Genomic DNA, 17,905 nt, shown 5'->3' with positions numbered 1-17,905 from the left:
AAAAATGTTCAAGGAACAGGAAGGCAAGGAAACAGAAACAGAGGGACAGAAACCAGAAGAAACAAACAGAAAACATGTATTATAATATAGAAGACTTAAGCTCTAACATATCAATAATCATCAAATGTAAATGGTAAAAAAAAACACCAATCAAAAGAAATTCTGGCAGAGTGGATAAGGAAACATGGCCCAAATATATACTGTTTACAAGAAATTCACTTCAAATTCAATGACAGATGGGTTGAAAGTAAAAGGACTGAAACAGATATACCATGCAAACATGAATTTTAAAAAAGTAGGAGTGGCTATACACGTATACCTCAGAGATACTGTGGATTTGGTTCCAGACCCCTCAATAAAGCGAATATTGCAATAAAGTGAGTCACACGAATTTTTTTGTTTTCCCAGTTTATATGAAACTTTTGTTCACACTATACTGTAGTCTGTTAAGTATGCAATAGCATTATGCCTAGAAAACAATGTACATACCTTAATTTAAAAATACTTTATTGCTAAAAAATGCTAACCGTCATTTGTACTTTCAGCCAGTAGAAGTAGTAACATCAAAGACCATAACAAATCTAACCATAATGAAAAAGTTTGAAATATTGCAAGAATTACCAAAATGTGACACAGAGAAACAAAGTGAGCAAACGCTGTTGGAAAAAATGGCACCAACAGACTTGCTGGACACAGGGTTACCACAAACTTTCGATTTGTAAAAAATGCAGTATCTGCTTAGTACAATAAAGCGACGTGCAGTAAAATGAGGTCTGCCTGTATTAATATACAAGGAAGTAGACTTCAGAGCAAAGAGAACTACTGAAGACAAAGAGGGGTGTTACATGATGATAAAATGATCAATCCACTAGGAACTCATGCAGGTCCAACATGTATATAAGTACCAAACGAGACCCTCCAGAGACATCAAGAAAAACTGACAGAAGTGAAGGGGAAAAAGACAAATCCAGAGTTATATTTGGGGACTTCCACACCCCTCTCATTAACTGACAGAACTACCAGAATTAAATAAGGGCTATGACTACAGATTCTGTAGCCATTAAAAGGGAATACTATGAACAACTTTATTCTTACAAATTTGACAATTTAGAAGAAGTAGACCAATTCTTCTAAACTGTATTAAAAACTCAAACAAGATGAACACTCCTATAATCATAAAAGAAAGTGAATTCATTATTTCAACACAAAAGAATTCTCTAAGGTCAGATGGTTTCAACTGGAGAATTCTAGCAAACATTTAAGGAATTAACACCAATTCTATATAATTTCTTCTAGAAAACAGAAGAGGAGGTCATACTTCCCAACTCATCTTATGAGGCCAGTAGTATCCTGATACCAAAACCAAACAAAGACAGTACAAAAAAAGAAACTGCAGACCAATATCTCTCATGAACTCAGCAAATACTTAACAAAATATCAGCACTCCAAATCCAATAATGTATAGAAATTATATACCATAAGCAAGTGGATAATTTTTCTAGGTATGCAAGGGTGGTCAAACATTTGAAAATCAATAAATGAACAGACTGAAGAAGAAAAATCATGATTGTATGAATTGAAGCGGAAAAAGCACTGGACAAAATCCAACACCCATTTATAATAATAACTCTCAACAAGTTGGGAATTTTCTCAAATCAGTAAGGAGCTTCCATGAAAACCTACAGCTAACATCATGGAATAAGATTCATGGGGTAAGACTGAATGCTTTTCCCCTAATATCAGGAAAAAGGCAAGGATGTTGATCTTTACCACTCTTATTCAATAAAGTACTGGAATATCTAGCCCCTGCAGTAAGGCAAGAGAAAGGAAGAAAAGGCATACACATGGGAAGGGAAGAAATAAAACTGACCCTATTTGTAGATGACACAATTGTCTATGTGGAAATCCCAAGAAATCTCCAAGTAAATTCCTGGAACTAATAAGTGATTTCAGCAAGCCTGCAGGATACAAGAGCAACAAAGAAAAACCAATTACATTTCTACATACTAAAAATGAACATGTGGAAACCAAAATTAAAAACACAATACCATTTATAATCACTCCAAGGAAATGAAGTATTTAGGTAAACACTTAAAAAAAATATACAGGATCTGGATGCTGAAAATTACAAAATGCTGATAAAATAAGTTTTAGAAGACCTAAATAAATGGAGACATATCACGTTCATGGATTGGAAGACTTGTCAATTCTCCCTAAATTAATCTACAGAGTTAATGTAATTCTTATCAAAATCCCAGCAAGGTCTTTTGTAGATAAAGACAAGCTTATTCTAAAATTTATATGCAAAGGCAAAGGAATTAGATTAGCTAAAATAATCTTGACAAAGAAGAACAAAGTGGGAGGAATCACTCCCCCTGGTATCAAGGCTTACTACACAGCTACAGTAATTAAGACAATGTGGTATTGGTGGGGAAATAGACACAGAGATCAATGGAACAGAACAGAGAACCCAGAAATGGACCACAATACAAAGTATCAGTATTCAGGCTATAGAAAACTTTTACAGGGAATTCACTGGTGGTCCAGTGTTTAGGACTTGGCGCTCTCACTTCCAGGGGCCCAGGTTCTATCCCTGGCCGGGGAACTAAGATCCTGCAAGCTGCACAGCGTGGCCAAAAAACCAAAAACCAGAAAACAAAAAAAACCTTTTACAAATCAAGAAGACAAGGGTTGAGTGAAGTGGTTGAATTATGCCATCTTGAACAAAGGCAGTTCAGTTCCAACCAGTTTTGCAAAAGCAAAACAATATTAAACTCTGGGACACATCCCTCTCAGATGAGATCATCCAAACTGGCCTTTTCAAAACTAAGAAAAGCAATTAATCACACAGACAACAGAGCAGATCAGAACCCTGATTCCCCACGATTAAGTAGTAAAAGTGTGCTCTTCTGCCAGGAATGGAAGCTGTGAGAACAGTTGGTTCTGAAAGGGTGAGCAGGAAGCTGGTTCAGAAGCAGTGAGTCATGCGGGCAGGAAGGGAATGGACACTCTATGATCCTTCTGGAAAATGGACTCAGTTGCACAGTGTTCTCATACTTCTCTGTACTATCTCATCACCTTCTCTTTACCTCCACTACAAAAGTGTCAATGATGTGCTCCTGGGGGAGGAACCAGTGGGCTACTTCCTCTTCATCCATCACCGGGGCTAGATGAAACTGCTTCAGGTAACTGTTGGTTAGTTCTTGAACAGCTTTGATATCTCTTGGTTCCATTGGCCTCAAGCCTGAAGTTTTTGTAACCTGTTGGAGTGAAAACAAAACCAGTTGGGAGGGGCTTCCCTGGTGGCGCAGTGGTTAAGAATCTGCCTGCCAATGCAGGGGACACGGGTTCGAGCCCTGGTCCGGGAATATCCCACATGCCGTGGAGCAACTAAGCCCGTACACCACAACTACTGAGCCTGTGCGCCGCAACTACTGAAGCCCACGTGCCAACAGCCTGTGCTCCGCAACAAGAGAAGCCACCGCAGTGAGAAGCCCGCGCACAGCAACGAAGAGTAGCCCCTGCTCACCGCAACTAGAGAAAGCCCACTTGCAGCAATGAAGACCCAACACAGCCAAAAAAATAAAATAAAATAAATTAATTAATTTTTTTAAAAAAACAACAGTTGGGAGGTTTAAATAAGAGGAGTAAACAAACTTGGCGCCAAAGCATGAGCCCCAGACCAGCAATATTAGCATCCCATGGGAGCTTGTCAGAACTGCAGAATCTTGGGCCCGCCACAGACCTACCAAGTCAGGATGTGCAGTTTCACAAGATCCCCTGGTGATTCGTATACACGTAAAGCTTGAGGACCACTAGTTTAGAATATAAGCTACACGACATGCTCTATCCTATCTTTGTGTACCAGGTCTTTGGTCAGTATTGCCCATGACCCAGACAAAACCAACAGGAACACTACAAGTTCATCTATATCCCCATGCCAAGAACTTTAACAGCCTACACAATAGGGCAGAACAATCTCAGCATGTGTTCTGGAGGATCACGCTTTTAAGACTGCCATGTCTGACATTTTGAAAACACAGCTGAAAATGGCTGAGAAACTTTTTGTCCAATAGCCCGTGGAAAAAATGTAGCTCTTCTGTTCTCGTGAGCAATAAAAATGAGAGAAAAGTAAAAATCATATCGGTCAGTATGGGAAGGGAAGCATTTTAATTGCCAAGAATGAATGGCTGGTTGCCAAGTAGTGGCCCTGGTCTCTCATGCTATCTTTTGATTAAAAGGTGATCAGAATAGGCATCTGAATCCATCATTCCAGAACATCAAAATGTTTACATTAGGCCATGGGAATAACAAACCCTCAAGGTCAGGACAAGTCCCCATTTGGATTTGTTCAAGTGCTTATCCTTAAAAGAGCTCCAGACAGCAACTATAGGAAGTGTACAGACACCAGGACACTTGACAACAGAAGTGAGAAAGGTCACTACATTTGCTTGTTTGTACAAAGAAAAAACTTAATACTTACAAATACAACTGCATTTTTCCAGTTAACTCGATATTTTTCTTCTTGAAGAAATATTGGATAAATTTTAAGCGACAAATAACTTGTATATAAATAGTGCTATTCTATCTTTTCTGTCCTAAATTACCACTAAGTACTTTTTAGATTTTTTTTAAATTGAAGTATAGTTGATTTATAATGTGCCAATCTCTGTTGTACAGCAAAGTGACTCAGTTATACATACATATACACTCTTTTTTTATATTCTTTTCCATTATGGTTTATCACAGGATATTGAATATAGTTCCCTGTGCTATACGTTAGGACCTTGTTGTTTATCTAAGTACTTTAAAATTAAAAACTGCCTTTAAAATTAGATCATCACAATTCCTGCATGCCCCCAGACTAGTGGTAGGGGAGAAGCCCAAGGTGGAAAATGGGTTTTCATCTTGAGTGTCGGCTCTGATGGATGTTAGTAGTTGTGCTGAGGTTTCTAAGGTTCTGTGACAAGAACCACTGATTGATTACTGATTCACTTTGGGGAGGAGACGGGCTTTGTGTTTACAGACCCAGCAGTCCTTAGCTGAGTATTTACTATGTGCCACTCAGTTATGATTTATGGAATCTACAAAGACGCAGTAATGCAGCTAAAATAGTTTAATATTCTAAACTGAGAGAATTTAAGTCCTTGATATTTAATAGAGAACTCATACTTTTAGTATTTCTGTGGATCTCAAAGCCAAAGGACCTGAAATCTCCAGGTCCCAGGTTCCACCCGAGGCTTAACCCTTGGTTAATAATGGCCTGAATAGGTGTTGAATGAATGAATGAATTCCTAGGTTTTTAGCACAGTCCTTTACCCAATAAGGTGAGGTGAAGGCTGCAGACACGGAAAAAAGTCACCGTCAGCTCTGAAGAGATGATACTTCTATGGCCTGGCATTTAAGTACAAGCCAGGAGTGAAACTGTGTTTTTCTTTTGTTTCCCTAAGCCAGTTTTAGTCATTCGGAGCATTTCTACGCTGCAATTCCTGGGAAGAGGGAACCTATGTGATCGCTAAATGGTGTTACGTGAAATAAATAGACATTTCTAAATGCTGGTAGGAAGGCCAAAGCCATACCAAATGTATACTGCAGTCATTCGAAAAGATTATTTTTTACTATGAGGATGACCTTGATACATTTTAAATAGCCTTTCTCAACATCAGATTGTTCTTTCTTTTGTTATTGCTTCAGTAAGAATCAATAATATCAAGCAATGAGATTAACTAATGAAAGCAACAGGATACATCCTCTCTGTTCATAGGGAACATTCAGAAATGAAGACTGAAGCTTTGCCAACTCCTTTTTGGAGCAAAATATGATTCTGCAGCACAGTTCTTATTCACTGAATTTTCATATTGTGTAATCACTAAAATCAACATCCTTTTTGCCCAGAAGACACCCTTAAAGCGGCAGTTCTCAAATATTTTGTTCTGGGACTTCGTTATGCTCTTAAAAATTATTCAGTACTCCCAAAGAACTTTGCCCACGTGGGTTATATTTATCCGTATTTATCGTATTAGAAACTAAATTAGAAATTTTTTAAAAAAGAATACATAAGCTCACATTCCATATAGCCTCTGGAAGACTGTACCGTGCACTTGTAAGATAATGAAATGAAAGATGCACATTATACTTTTGTGTTATTATAAAAAATTGACTTCACAGCCCCCCCAAAGGTTTCTGGGAACTTCCAGGGATCCCTGGACCACACTTTGAGAACGGCTACCTCAGGTCTCTGAGGGTCAGAAAAATGGGTAATAGAATTTAGATAAGGAAGACTCAGTGAAACAGTGTTGTTGGGCAAACCGGCAGGGAGAAAACACATAAACTTGGTAATTTCCAAGCACTTCAGACAAGTTTTTACAGGAGCATTAAAGCAGGAGAGAACATCAGACTATATCCATCTATAAAAACATACAAGGTCCTAGAAACAGGGGACGAATATTTACTTCTGCTGATTAACAATGGCTTATGTGTCTCAGAGCCGAAACTTGTTTCTTTCTAACATCAGAAAGTCACATCCTCTCCAAGAAATCTACAGAAGCACGAAATAAATTTTAAAATATAAAATTATATTTTAGGGAGTTCCCTGGTGGCCTAGTGGTTAGGATTCCAGGCTTTCACTACTGTGGCCCAGGTTCGATCCCTGGTCAGGGAACTGGGATCCTGCAAGCTGCGAAGCACGGCCAAAAAAAAAAAAAAAAAAGAATCATATTTTATATAATAGCTGTTGTCTTCAGGAAGAGGAGGGGGAAATGTTATACCTAGATAAAAATTTCAGCTTTGGTATAGTCTGAAAGAATCAAGTGGCAGTGTTTTCTGACACTTCAATAAAAAGCAGAAAAAGCTTCCAGTAACTGAGAAAATCTTAAATTTCAAACAAACTCTATTTCTGAATCAGATACTTTCCCACCATCCAACTAATATGCACTGCTTGTTGGACTCTCTATGCACTGAAATCTGTGTAAAATCTGCTTGTAAGTACATAAGGAAACAAAGCTCAGAGCCCTATAGAAAAACAGAAGCAGTGCCGTTCTGTGTCAATCTGTGTGGCGTGAACTGATTTGGAGCTAAGATTCCAGAGTAGAGATGTCAGCAATGATTATGGTTACTTATTTGATTTAAGAAGGAGCAGGACATTAAACACTAAAGAAAACACTGACAGTTGCTAAATCGAGAACACCTGAGCCTTAGCATGTCTTCCCGGGCGTAAAGTTCTTGCAACACAATGTAAAGACACTGGGAGATTAACCTGACTCCTGCTTTTTATCTGCTTCCAATTCCTTCACCTTGAAGAGCACTGACCAAAAAAAAAAAAAAAAAACCCCACCGTGTTTTGGAAATTTTCACAACAAAATAAAAAAAAAAACAACACTGAAAGGGTAGGCACTGACCAAAAAAAAAAAAAAACAACCCAACGTGGTTTGGAAATTCTCAACACCAAATTAAAAACAAAACAACACTGAAAGGGTAGGAAACGGTGTTCCTCTTGGGAAAACCTTAGTCTCGCAGGTAACAGTAGCTAATGGCATGGGCCCCGGGGATGGTTCTGTCCCGATTGGAAGACTCTGGGCAAACCAATCTGGTGTCTCAACGTCCTCTTCTGTGACCCGCCCTCTCTGATCGCTGTAGATAATAAATGAGATAATGGATGTTAACTGTCCGGCATAATGCTGGCTGCAATCACTGCTGACTTCTATAGTCAGACGTCCACAGCAAAGATGTAAAGCCAGCATGGTAAGCAGAAACGGGCCTGGCGAATCAGAAAACGAGATAGAATCAAAGAGCAAAAGCTGTATTCAGTAAGGTTCTTGTCTTTACGCTTCAAGGTACAAAAATGTTCTCAAATGATGCAGTTGCCAGCGGGGGCATCATCCATCTGGGCCCTCGGGAGAGAAGGAGGTGGTCTGGTGTACGCTGCCTCGTCCAGCTTCTAACTCAGGAGCTGACACCACGGTGGCTGCTGGAAGCACCTTCCAATTTTCCAGTGTCTCTACTTGCATCTCTTCTATTTTCTCTCTCTCCCTCTTTTTCTAAAATTAATTTACTATTTAGTTTTCTTTCCTTCCCTATGACTTAAAAGGAGGAAAGGAGGCTGGAACACACCAATGAGAGGTGTTTGGACCTTGACACTCATCCCTTCCTGCCTCAACCTGGTCTCTAATGACGGCACAGTGAGACGTCTGGTTGGACTGGGCCTTGGTGCCTCCAAGGCAGTTGTGTTAGAGGTGAGGGCAGAGGCAAAGGGACCTCACGGGAGAAACATGGACGTCTCGGGCCTGCCTGCCAAGTCCTCCACTTATTAGTGACAGGCCCTGGTCTAAGCACCAACCTTCACATGCCTCGGTCTTTGCATCTGTATGATGGGGATAAGAATCCTGACTTCAAAAGGTGGTTGGAAGAATAATACTGAACAATATACGTGACAGCACTTTATAAACTTCAACTTATCAGGGAAGAAAAAAGGCAATCACCATAGCCACACGGCCGGCCGGAAGAGGACTGCTCCACCAAGGAAACTAGGTTAACCACAACCAAGATGCCAAAGTCTGGTTTCACCACCAATGCCCGACCAGCGATTTTTCACCAACTTGTCAAAACTTTGTTACCTATGAGTTGATGGATGCTTGTACAAAAATATGGAGGCTGATGGACAAAGTTAAGTCAAAAATAACTTTCAGTACTTCTGATCATCCTGAAGAAACCAACGACAGCTACTAAAATTCCTTATGCTTCATTCTATGTTAGGCAACTATGTGTAAGGGTGCACTTTCCTTACCCACAAGCTAGACAGGTTTAGGCTCAAGAAACTTAAATCTGGGGAGACTAAAGTAGAACAGCATTCGCCCCTAGTGAAAAAAGGAGCCACGCCTCCAGTTCTTATTTCAACTCACATACGGCAAAGTATTTGACAATTTGCAAGGAGGATGCTGAGAATCAACGGTGTCTCGTCTTAGCTGTGCGCTGTGCCTCTTATTTCTCATGGCCACTTGTGCCTCTGCATGACTCTGTCCCTCTCAGTGGCTCTGGGTCTCGGCCACGAGCAGAAGTTATTTCTAGCTGATCAGTAACTTACGATGGTCACGATCATGGTGTGACCCCTCAGAGCAGTTTCCTGAATCTCCATTTCTGCGCACATGTCTCCATACACTTACCTTCATGTTCTGTCACCCCCAACTTGAGGGGGCCTGGTCCTTCTCACCCAGGACACGTGGACCCTCCTTCATTACGTCACCTGTGCTTTTTATTTATCTCTGTTCTGATCTACGTTCCCCCCTCTGTCCTTGACCTCACAGACAGGCAGTGAGTTCATTAGTTCGAGCCCCGCTGTCTGCAACTACAGCTTAGGCAGAAGGGAGACCATGCCTTCCGGGCCCCCTACCAGGTGCTGAAGCCCCGGGACGACGACCCTGCCATCTCCAACACCTGGTTTCCTTCACCTCCACTTCTCTCCTTACGAAATTCTGCCTGAGTCAGAAATTAGTTGATTCTGGTCTGTCATCAGAAAAAAGACATCAATTCCTGCAGCCGCCGATCACATGCATTTGGTAAACACACAACTGGCCCAAGACAAAAGGCGCTAGAGTTGGCGCAACCTTCCACAGGGGAAGTCCTCTCCTTCTTTGGGAGGAACATGGCTATATTGCACAAGAATCCCTCAGTCGAGTTAAAATATCTACTACAACCCAGAACAAAGAATAGCTCTGACGAAATCAAAACTTTACACAAAAGATCCCATCTTTGGCAGACAGATAACACGACGGCCCCAGGGATGCCTGCCCTCCTGGAGTTCATGTCCCCGCCACCCACTTGTCTCAAGAGTGGGTGGGGCCTGTGACTCGCTTCTAACCAATGACATACAGCAACAGTGATTCCACTTTAACTGATTACGCAGGGTTCTAACTTCCATCTTGCTAGCAGAGGCTCTCCGTAGACTCTCCTCGCTGGGTTCAATGAAGCAAGCCGCTGGGTTGTACGCTACGCTACAGAGAACCCCAGCCGACCAGGAGCTGAGGCAGCCTCAGGCCGACAGCCAGCAAGGAACTGAGGACCCTAGGCCAACTGCCCACAAAGAACTCAAGGCTGCCAACAGCCATGTGAGCTTGGAGGTGGATCCATCCCCGGTCAAGTTTTCAGATGAGGCCCCGACCCTGGCTGACACCTTGATGACAGCTTCATGAGAAACCCTGAAGCCAAGGCCTCAGCTAAGCAGTGCCTTGATTCCTGACCCACAGAACCCAAGAGATAGCACAAGTGTTGGTCTGAACTTCTACATTTGTGGTAATTTGTTATGTAGCGATAGATAATTCATTCACCATCTGAGCCCCCAATAAAGCTAAGACTGGTAAGCACGTTTAAATTTCCACTTATTAAGAGACAACTTTTCACACTGGGAATGTACTAGTTTAAAAAGATGCTAATTTAATGAGACATTACTTCCTCTCCCCGGGTTTCTTCTTTAAACCTTATCCCTTAGTTCCATGTGTTAAGATATCATCAGAAGCCTGAACTTTTCTTTCCTCTTCCTCAACAGAATATAAATACTCAAAATTTCAAAACTTACATGTCTGGAATTCAAGCCCTTCCAACCCCAAGCTGAAGAACTTTAAAAAGCCTTAAAGGGCTTCCCTGGTGGCACAGTGGTTGAGAGTCCGCCTGCCAATGCAGGGGACGCGGGTTTGCGCCCCGGTCCGGGAGGATCCCGCGTGCCGCGGAGCGGCTGGGCCCGTGAGCCATGGCCGCTGAGCCTGTGCGTCCGGAGCCTGCGCTCCGCAATGGGAGAGGCTGCAGCAGTGAGAGGCCCGCGTACCGAAAAAAAAAAAAAAAAAAAGACAAGCAGTCTTTTTAGCTGCATATTCACATCCTCAGACCCATGAGCCAGTTTTTAGCTTCCTGCAAATAATTCTTTTCTACATTAAAAGTTTCAGTTATTAACAGCTTTGAAAAACTGCAAATCATTCTTACTTACATCTGGAAGTCTGTACAGCTTCATTGTTCTCTGCAAAGTCATATTTCTACTCAAGTGAGAAAATTTCACTTCTACCAGTTTTCTGGGGTTTAGTGATCGATGCCAGTATCTGGAATACAATACAGATTTTAAGATCTAATTGATTTCTAACTCTCCAAGTTTTTAACCTTTGTCTAAGCTCAGCTGTTATAGAAGCACTGAATGAACACTTCTGCTGGGCCCAGTGCAGTGCTGGTTGCTGGCCCTCTTCCTTTGCAATTATTTTATCTGTCATTTTTGACCTCTAAATGATGTCTCAGTTATGTTCCTTTGTTGTTTGTAACCGTCCATCTCTTTCAATAAAGAGAAATCTTAGAATCGCAGAAGGAATATTGATAATGCTCAGTCTGTAAGTATTGAAGGAGCATCACAGATTCTAAGATGGCAAACCAAAAAGGTTAAAAACATGAAAAAACTCTCCTTAAGTTTAGTAGCCTTCACATTTATATAACGCACACCAAAGAAGACAACTTTTTGAAAAACAACCTTGAATTTCTTAAAGTGTTTCTAGTTTGGGTACTCGGATGAATGATTATATTAAAATAACAACTGTGAAGTCTTATTTATTCTGTTTATTTATGAATAAGTTAATAGGAGAGAGTCATTTTATAGTTTTGTCTTTTATACTCTGTTTTCCTGAAGTTTCATCTTATTTGAGTCAATAAAAATAACAGGGAGATAAACTCTTTCTGATGCTCTAGGAACAGGTTAGTCAAGTGACAATCTGATAAACAATTTTCTTACTAGATTAACCTTTTAAAGCTTGATAAGAGCAGATGAAGAAATAAAAAGAGCTTTAGCCTTCTTATTACTCTTAGCAAACGAGTATGAAAAACGGGTTTCTCAGCTGATGTTTATCAAGCTTTTGGAGTAGTTCCTGATAGCACTGGTATAACACTGAGTGTTAGAGAAGGAAAGAAAATCGTACTACAGGGCATCTCAAGATAACTGATGCCCTGGGTTCTCCAAGGCAGAGACTATTCTTTCAAATGGAAGAGACACAGAAATGGAGATGTAGCACCATTAGTATACACGTGACTGTGGGGTTTACTGCGAGAATACTGGGCTAGTGGTTCTTGGTTCTATCTCCATCTCTGCTACCCACCAACCATATCATCACAGGTCAGCCGAAGTCTCTCTGGGTTACTCGGGTGGAGAATAATACTTGTAGCAACATGGCAGGGAGGCTCAAAGCGTTAGGTACAGGTGATATGCAAGATAAAGGTGGGATGCTATTACCTGCATGTGGCCACTGGCTTCGGAAGAACCACTCCAGCGGTATAAACAGCCTGGAAAATCCCTTCCAGGTTCACTCTTCTGGTTATTTCTCGAATCAACACTGGGGCTACCCGTTTTGATCTCAATTTCTTATGAACACAAAGAAAGTTGATTTCGACCATCTTCTTCACGCTAAGAAATAAAGGTGTTGAAAATTAAAGCCACCGTAAGAGGAAAACATTCTCAAAAAACAAGACAACACCTATAACATTTCAAAGAATAAGAAACTGAAAGCCCTCCTTTAACACAATATTTAAGAAAAGTATTCTATCTTTTAGATATTTCACAGATTCAGCTATTTTCCATACTCCCCCACCAAAATGATCAAAACTCCAGGCTGTGGAGATGCAAACCCTCTTGTTCTAAATAAATTTGAGAACTTTGGTCTCTTCTGAATTTTCAGTGTAGAAACTGGATCAGCTGTGCCTCAAAGTTTCTATATCTGTTTTTCCTGTAATGTATACAATTACGACAATAAGTGGGTCACCCAGATGCAGAATCTAATAGGACGTTGCTTTGGAGCATAATGCAATACCCAGGATCCCTGGGAAGTGCCTCGACCAGGCCAGAGCTGGTGCTTTTCTGAGCGACAATAAACCTTCTAGAGCTTCAAAGCCCATCCTCTGCTCTGGTTCCAGATACGTAGGCATTTCATTTGGCACAAAATATTCCTTGAGATCAAATGCTTTTTAGCCGTAAATAAGCTCACCCAGTACACTGAAAGGTGAAGAGACCTATTACGCATTAGATCTTCGCGTTTCATAACTGTATCTTTGACTTTCTGGGCTGAAGACCCAGAGCAAAAATGGAACAGACATATCCTGTGGATAGAAAGACTTAAAAAGAATCCCTCGAGTAATTTTTTCCCCAGAAACAAATCTGAAATACCTATTTACAGTTTTGTTTTTTCTGCTACGGACATATATACATACCCGTGTGTGCATGTATGAGATTGAGAGGCAGAGAGAGAAAAAGAGATAGAGAAAAATACAGCTCTTTTTTTTGGTCACTGTTCACAACTTAATTTTTTTTTTGCGGTACGCGGGCCTCTCACTGCTGTGGCCTCTCCCGTTGCGGGGCACAGGCTCCGGACGCGCAGGCTCAGCGGCCATGGCTCACGGGCCCAGCCGCTCCGCGGCACGTGGGATCCTCCCCGCACGCTCAGCGGCCATGGCTCACGGGCCCATCCGCTCCGCGGCACGTGGGATCCTCCCGGACCGGGGCACGAACCCCATGTCCCCTGCATCGGCAGGCGGACTCGCAACCACCGCGCCACCAGGGAAGCCCTGAACTTTATTTTTTAGAGCAGTTTTAGGTTCCCAGCGAAACGGAGCAGCAAGTACAGTTTTCATCCACCTCTGCCCTCCCCACGCACACAACCTCCCTCATCATCGGCAGCCTGCATTCAGTCATTCCAAAAAGCCTATTCTAGGGGATTCCCTGGCCGTCCAGTGGTTAGGACCCCGCGCTTCCACTGCTGGGGCTGCGGGTTCCATCCCTGGTTGGGGAACTAAGATCCCACGTGCCACGCGGCACGGCCAAAAACAACAAAAAAAAGCCTCTTCTAACCACACTTCTCGGAGAAGCAATGTATCAAAACTGACAAGCTTCACTATGTACCTGTCGTAGATCCGAATGTTCGCGGGAATGGCGCTGATGAACCCCACTAGTTTTTTGTTCGAAGACACCCTGACTCCACAGTGCCACTGGAGGAGCCAGCCTGGGGGACGCAGAGCCCTGAAGTCAGTGCGGGCAAGGAAAATAGGTGCGATGAGTGTCCAGGAAAACAGGGACAGAGACAGGCCAACCCCACCTCGCCCTGTCCCCAGCAAGCACACGTAACCGGCGAGACTCACCACAGCAGGAACTCGGGCGAATAGTCAAACCGGAACATGTTGTCGTCATCCTCCACGTAATTCTCATTCAGCAGGGTGTACAGCTCCCTGAGCTACGAGACCAAACAAGCGTCCTGCCTGTGATGCTTGGGACCAACGCAGAAGCAACCCACGCCAAGTCGGGCACCGAGGTCGAGGGTTTTACTCACCACTTCGGCGTTACCCAAATCTAAAGTGTCCCACATAAAACCCTGTGGCAGGGAATACGGTTCTTGACGCACGTTTTCTTTATCAGCTTCAATTGCGCCATGAGATGTTATTACTTCATCTGGGATGGGGCGGAGGGGAAAAATAAAGACAAAAAGAGAGACGATTCAATTACAGAGTGTCCTGACGATCCAAAATGGTCAGTTACAGGAAACAAAAGCGTGCGTAGGGCTCTTGAGTTCCATATAATCCTTAAAAGTACTGTATCGTTTCCGCTGCTGCCAGCGTGAAGCAGGGTGGTTACGCGGTGGTGGAGGGTAACTGCTAGCGGACCAGTTACAGGGGAAATCCTCTGTCATCCACTGGCAAACTGGACATTACGAAACAATGGTGACTTCTCAGTCTGAACTCCTAGATTACAGATTAATCATTCAGCACAACTGCCGGCGACACAGGCTTGATATGACCGCCTAAGGGATGTTTTCTGTTTAACTGCTTTTTCAACAAACGGGGGGCAGGGGCTGTGGTGACCTGACCCCTCCCAGCAAAATTCAAAATTAATTTCAGGACTGTTTACTTCTGTCTGGGCTGCTGGCAGCACAGTTCAAGCCATCAGTGTCTCCAGCAATTTCCACAAAGGCGCCCTTTCCCACTTCTTCCTCCGGAGCTTCCCAGGGAGGCTGGGATAAAATCCAGGCCCTTGACCGCGGCCACTGCTTGCCTGGCCACCGCCGACACATCTACCCAGCCCTGCCCTCAGGGCTTCGGGCCCACCGACCTCCCTCGGACTGGGCCTCTGCTCAGAAGGCCCATCCCCTGTCTTTCACACGGCTGGCTGCTGGCCTTTTTTCAGCTATAACCTTACACATAACGTCCTCACAGCATCCTCCCCGACTAAAGCTTCTTCCTACATGGAGTATGTCCTCCCCGCCAGCCCACCGTTTATCCTACTTTCCCACCACTGTTTCCCGGGTCTGCGCCCCACTGCCTGGCATTTAGTGGTAGACGCTCAATAAGTATCTGCTGAATAAATGACCTTCAGGTACAGTTATTACCATCACAGACGTTTTTACAGGGGGGAAGTCACAGGGTTTGTACCAGCCCCAAGGGGTTTCTTCCCAATCCTTAACTCTGCACGTTCACCTTATCTCCACTCTACCAGCTCATCCCCAAGTGAATACCTCAGGCTCCAGGGTCAGCCCTAGGAGCCAGATTCCCAGCTGCTCCCCTGGGGTTCCTTGGGAGTCGCTCAGGGCTTGGCTGATCCACACAACACCAGGGGCCCACCCCACGCAAGCAGCTCCAAGCAGCTGGGTGTGTTTGACTGAACTGGGACATGGCTCTGGAGAGAAACGAAGAGGCAGAGTCTCCCTGACTTTCAAACGTTCTCCCCGACCTCAGGCCCCCTCTTCCGCCATTAACCTGGTGTTGCCTTAACTGAGGTATGTAAAGAACATTCTAGGATCCCGAGAACCCTGCAGGGATTTAGGGGAGGGGCCGAAACGAGGTGAGCGGCGGGGCAATCTTCCCAAAGAGGTGCGCTGGGGTGAGGTGCCAGCTGGAAGAGAATTTTCTCCCCGGGCACTGACCCAAAAGCCCCCAGCAGAATTTAGCCAAACCCAAGACATTCAGATCAATAAATCTACACCCCTGTAGCTAATGGTCACTCAACTCAATGTCATTTAAAATCCAGGAAATTCATTCTAGAGGGTCTTCCTCCACTACCAAATAATTTCTAGAGCCTGAAAGAAAAAAAATCAAGCAAAGATAATTGTTTTCTTCTTCTTTCATGCTCTGAAGCTCATGATTTTGAAGCTGCTCAGCATGGGCATGGGTGGAAAAGGAATGGTCACTTTTAAAAAGTTTGAAACCCATTATTTGAAGGTACAGAGAAGGACTGTTCCTTGCTTTATATTTGTTAAAACTGATTATGTGTACATAACTGGGCTAATAAGAGTTTGAGATGGCAATGAATACCTTCTATTATACAGATTTTGAAACTGGAACCATCAAGGAAGAAAAATATGGAAATAATATATGGAAATATGTATCTTCGTATAAACATACAACAAAGCAGCAGGTTTAGCTTGTAATACATTGAAAAACATTTTTATGGCATTTATATCATCTTTTTTCTGGCATAATGTGAAAGAGTAACAATGAAATTATTAAGTTTCTTTATTCAGTATTAAATTATTAATTTAATAACTATTAAATTATTAAGTTTACAGAACCTTAAGTGGTAAAAGTTTAAGTGAAATGTGATGGAGCAGGCCGGGCACTGAGGCAAAGAGGCCTATTACAGATTTTTACATGACCCAGAGCACTTATGAAGGCCTTCACGGGGTGTCCCAATTCGCTTATTATACTGGAATGTTATCACATTGGTAATAATTAACAACATGGGTGAGTGTTCAGAATCCTATTGTTAAAGAGAGCAAAATTTTCCATTTCAGTAAGATTTAATAGGGCAAATTTTCTGTGTCTTTTGGGATAACTGAGGTGTGAGATTGCTAAAAATTTATGCAGAAGAAAAACCACTCCATGAAGATCAGAACCAAAAAACTGGGGGTGGGCGAGACCCCTCTTATATACATATATTTAATACACTAATGTTTGAAGCGTGGGGAAATTAGATTTTTTATAGGGACAGGAGTTAGATTAAAATTGTTGTTACTGAAAGCCAGCGTCGCCACCCAACACTTATTTTAAGAAGAAAAATATGACTTTTGTACAAATTTCGAATCTGTGGTCTAAAACAAATCATATAAGCGAAGTAAAGTCTCTTTTGTGTTTTTCTGTTTGTTGTTAACCCAGCTTTGTTTTTTGGGGGAAAAGGCAGAAAAGCTTACTTAGTTTGGGTACCGGCTGAGTGTCCCAAAACTGGTATCTGTGTTTGGCAGCCTCATCAATGTTCCTGGCGGGGCCCTGGCATGCGGATAACAGCTCCATTGCCCTCTGGATATCCTGCAACTTCTGCATTGGAATGGTGGGATTCTACAACAGCAAAGACACACAGACACAAAATATGAGGAAGCTGCCACTGCTCCCAAACCTGGGGCAGGTCCGAGTGCACCTGCACTGGAGACTATACAGCGTTCGCTGGAAAAACGCCCAGTCCTCCTCTAAGCCTGGCCCCTGGGCTCAAGTATGCCACCGTATTAAAATATAAGCAAACGTATTAGGTTAAAGGCAACAACAGTCCTACAGCTTCGATGGGGCTCTGACAGTCTGGGAGCTCTCACGTAAACCGAACCACTCTCTGCTTGTTTCCCACCCATCTGCAAAGGGTCCTCGGTCCTCACCATTAATTACTCATGTGGGCGGAGCAGCAGAGGGGAGGGCCGTGCAATGCAAATGTTACTATCATACAGCAGCCGGTCAGACTCCAGCCTTGGCTTCACTGTTGGGGTTAATGCTCCGCAGGGGCAACGTGAGGACAAAGGAAATAACTTCTAGAACGGAAACCAGGCAGACAAGGGAAATTTTAGTTCATAAAAAGAAAGAAGGAGGGCTTCCCTGGGGGCGCAGTGGTTGGGAGTCCGCCTGCCGATGCAGGGGACGCGGGTTCGTG

At 43.0% G+C, this 17,905-nt stretch overlaps 1 protein-coding gene across 3 annotated transcripts in view; it reads right to left on the bottom strand.

Moving 5' to 3' along the window:
* NMT2 (N-myristoyltransferase 2) overlaps positions 1-17,905 on the bottom strand; it is a 60,450-nt gene that overhangs the window by 7,423 nt on the left and 35,122 nt on the right. Inside the window, exons 3-10 of one of the 3 annotated variants that reach the window (XR_003681606.2) lie at positions 17,184-17,328; positions 14,334-14,452; positions 14,146-14,237; positions 13,910-14,026; positions 12,251-12,421; positions 10,973-11,081; positions 3,079-3,260; positions 1,871-1,958 (exon numbers count right to left, since the gene is read on the bottom strand). Coding sequence is in view for 2 of the 3 variants with exons in the window: in XM_024116370.3 (XP_023972138.1) it covers positions 3,079-3,260; positions 10,973-11,081; positions 12,251-12,421; positions 13,910-14,026; positions 14,146-14,237; positions 14,334-14,452; positions 17,184-17,328 (935 nt within the window). In the remaining variant the exon portion in view is untranslated. The remainder of the gene's footprint in view (positions 1-1,870; positions 1,959-3,078; positions 3,261-10,972; positions 11,082-12,250; positions 12,422-13,909; positions 14,027-14,145; positions 14,238-14,333; positions 14,453-17,183; positions 17,329-17,905) is intronic. The other 2 variants (XM_024116368.3, XM_024116370.3) reach the window with 2 other exon arrangements.

Source organism: Physeter macrocephalus, chromosome 11, assembly GCF_002837175.3.
Source record: "Physeter macrocephalus isolate SW-GA chromosome 11, ASM283717v5, whole genome shotgun sequence".
Classification (NCBI taxonomy): domain Eukaryota; kingdom Metazoa; phylum Chordata; class Mammalia; order Artiodactyla; family Physeteridae; genus Physeter; species Physeter macrocephalus.
This window is presented reverse-complemented; position numbering and strand designations above follow the sequence as displayed.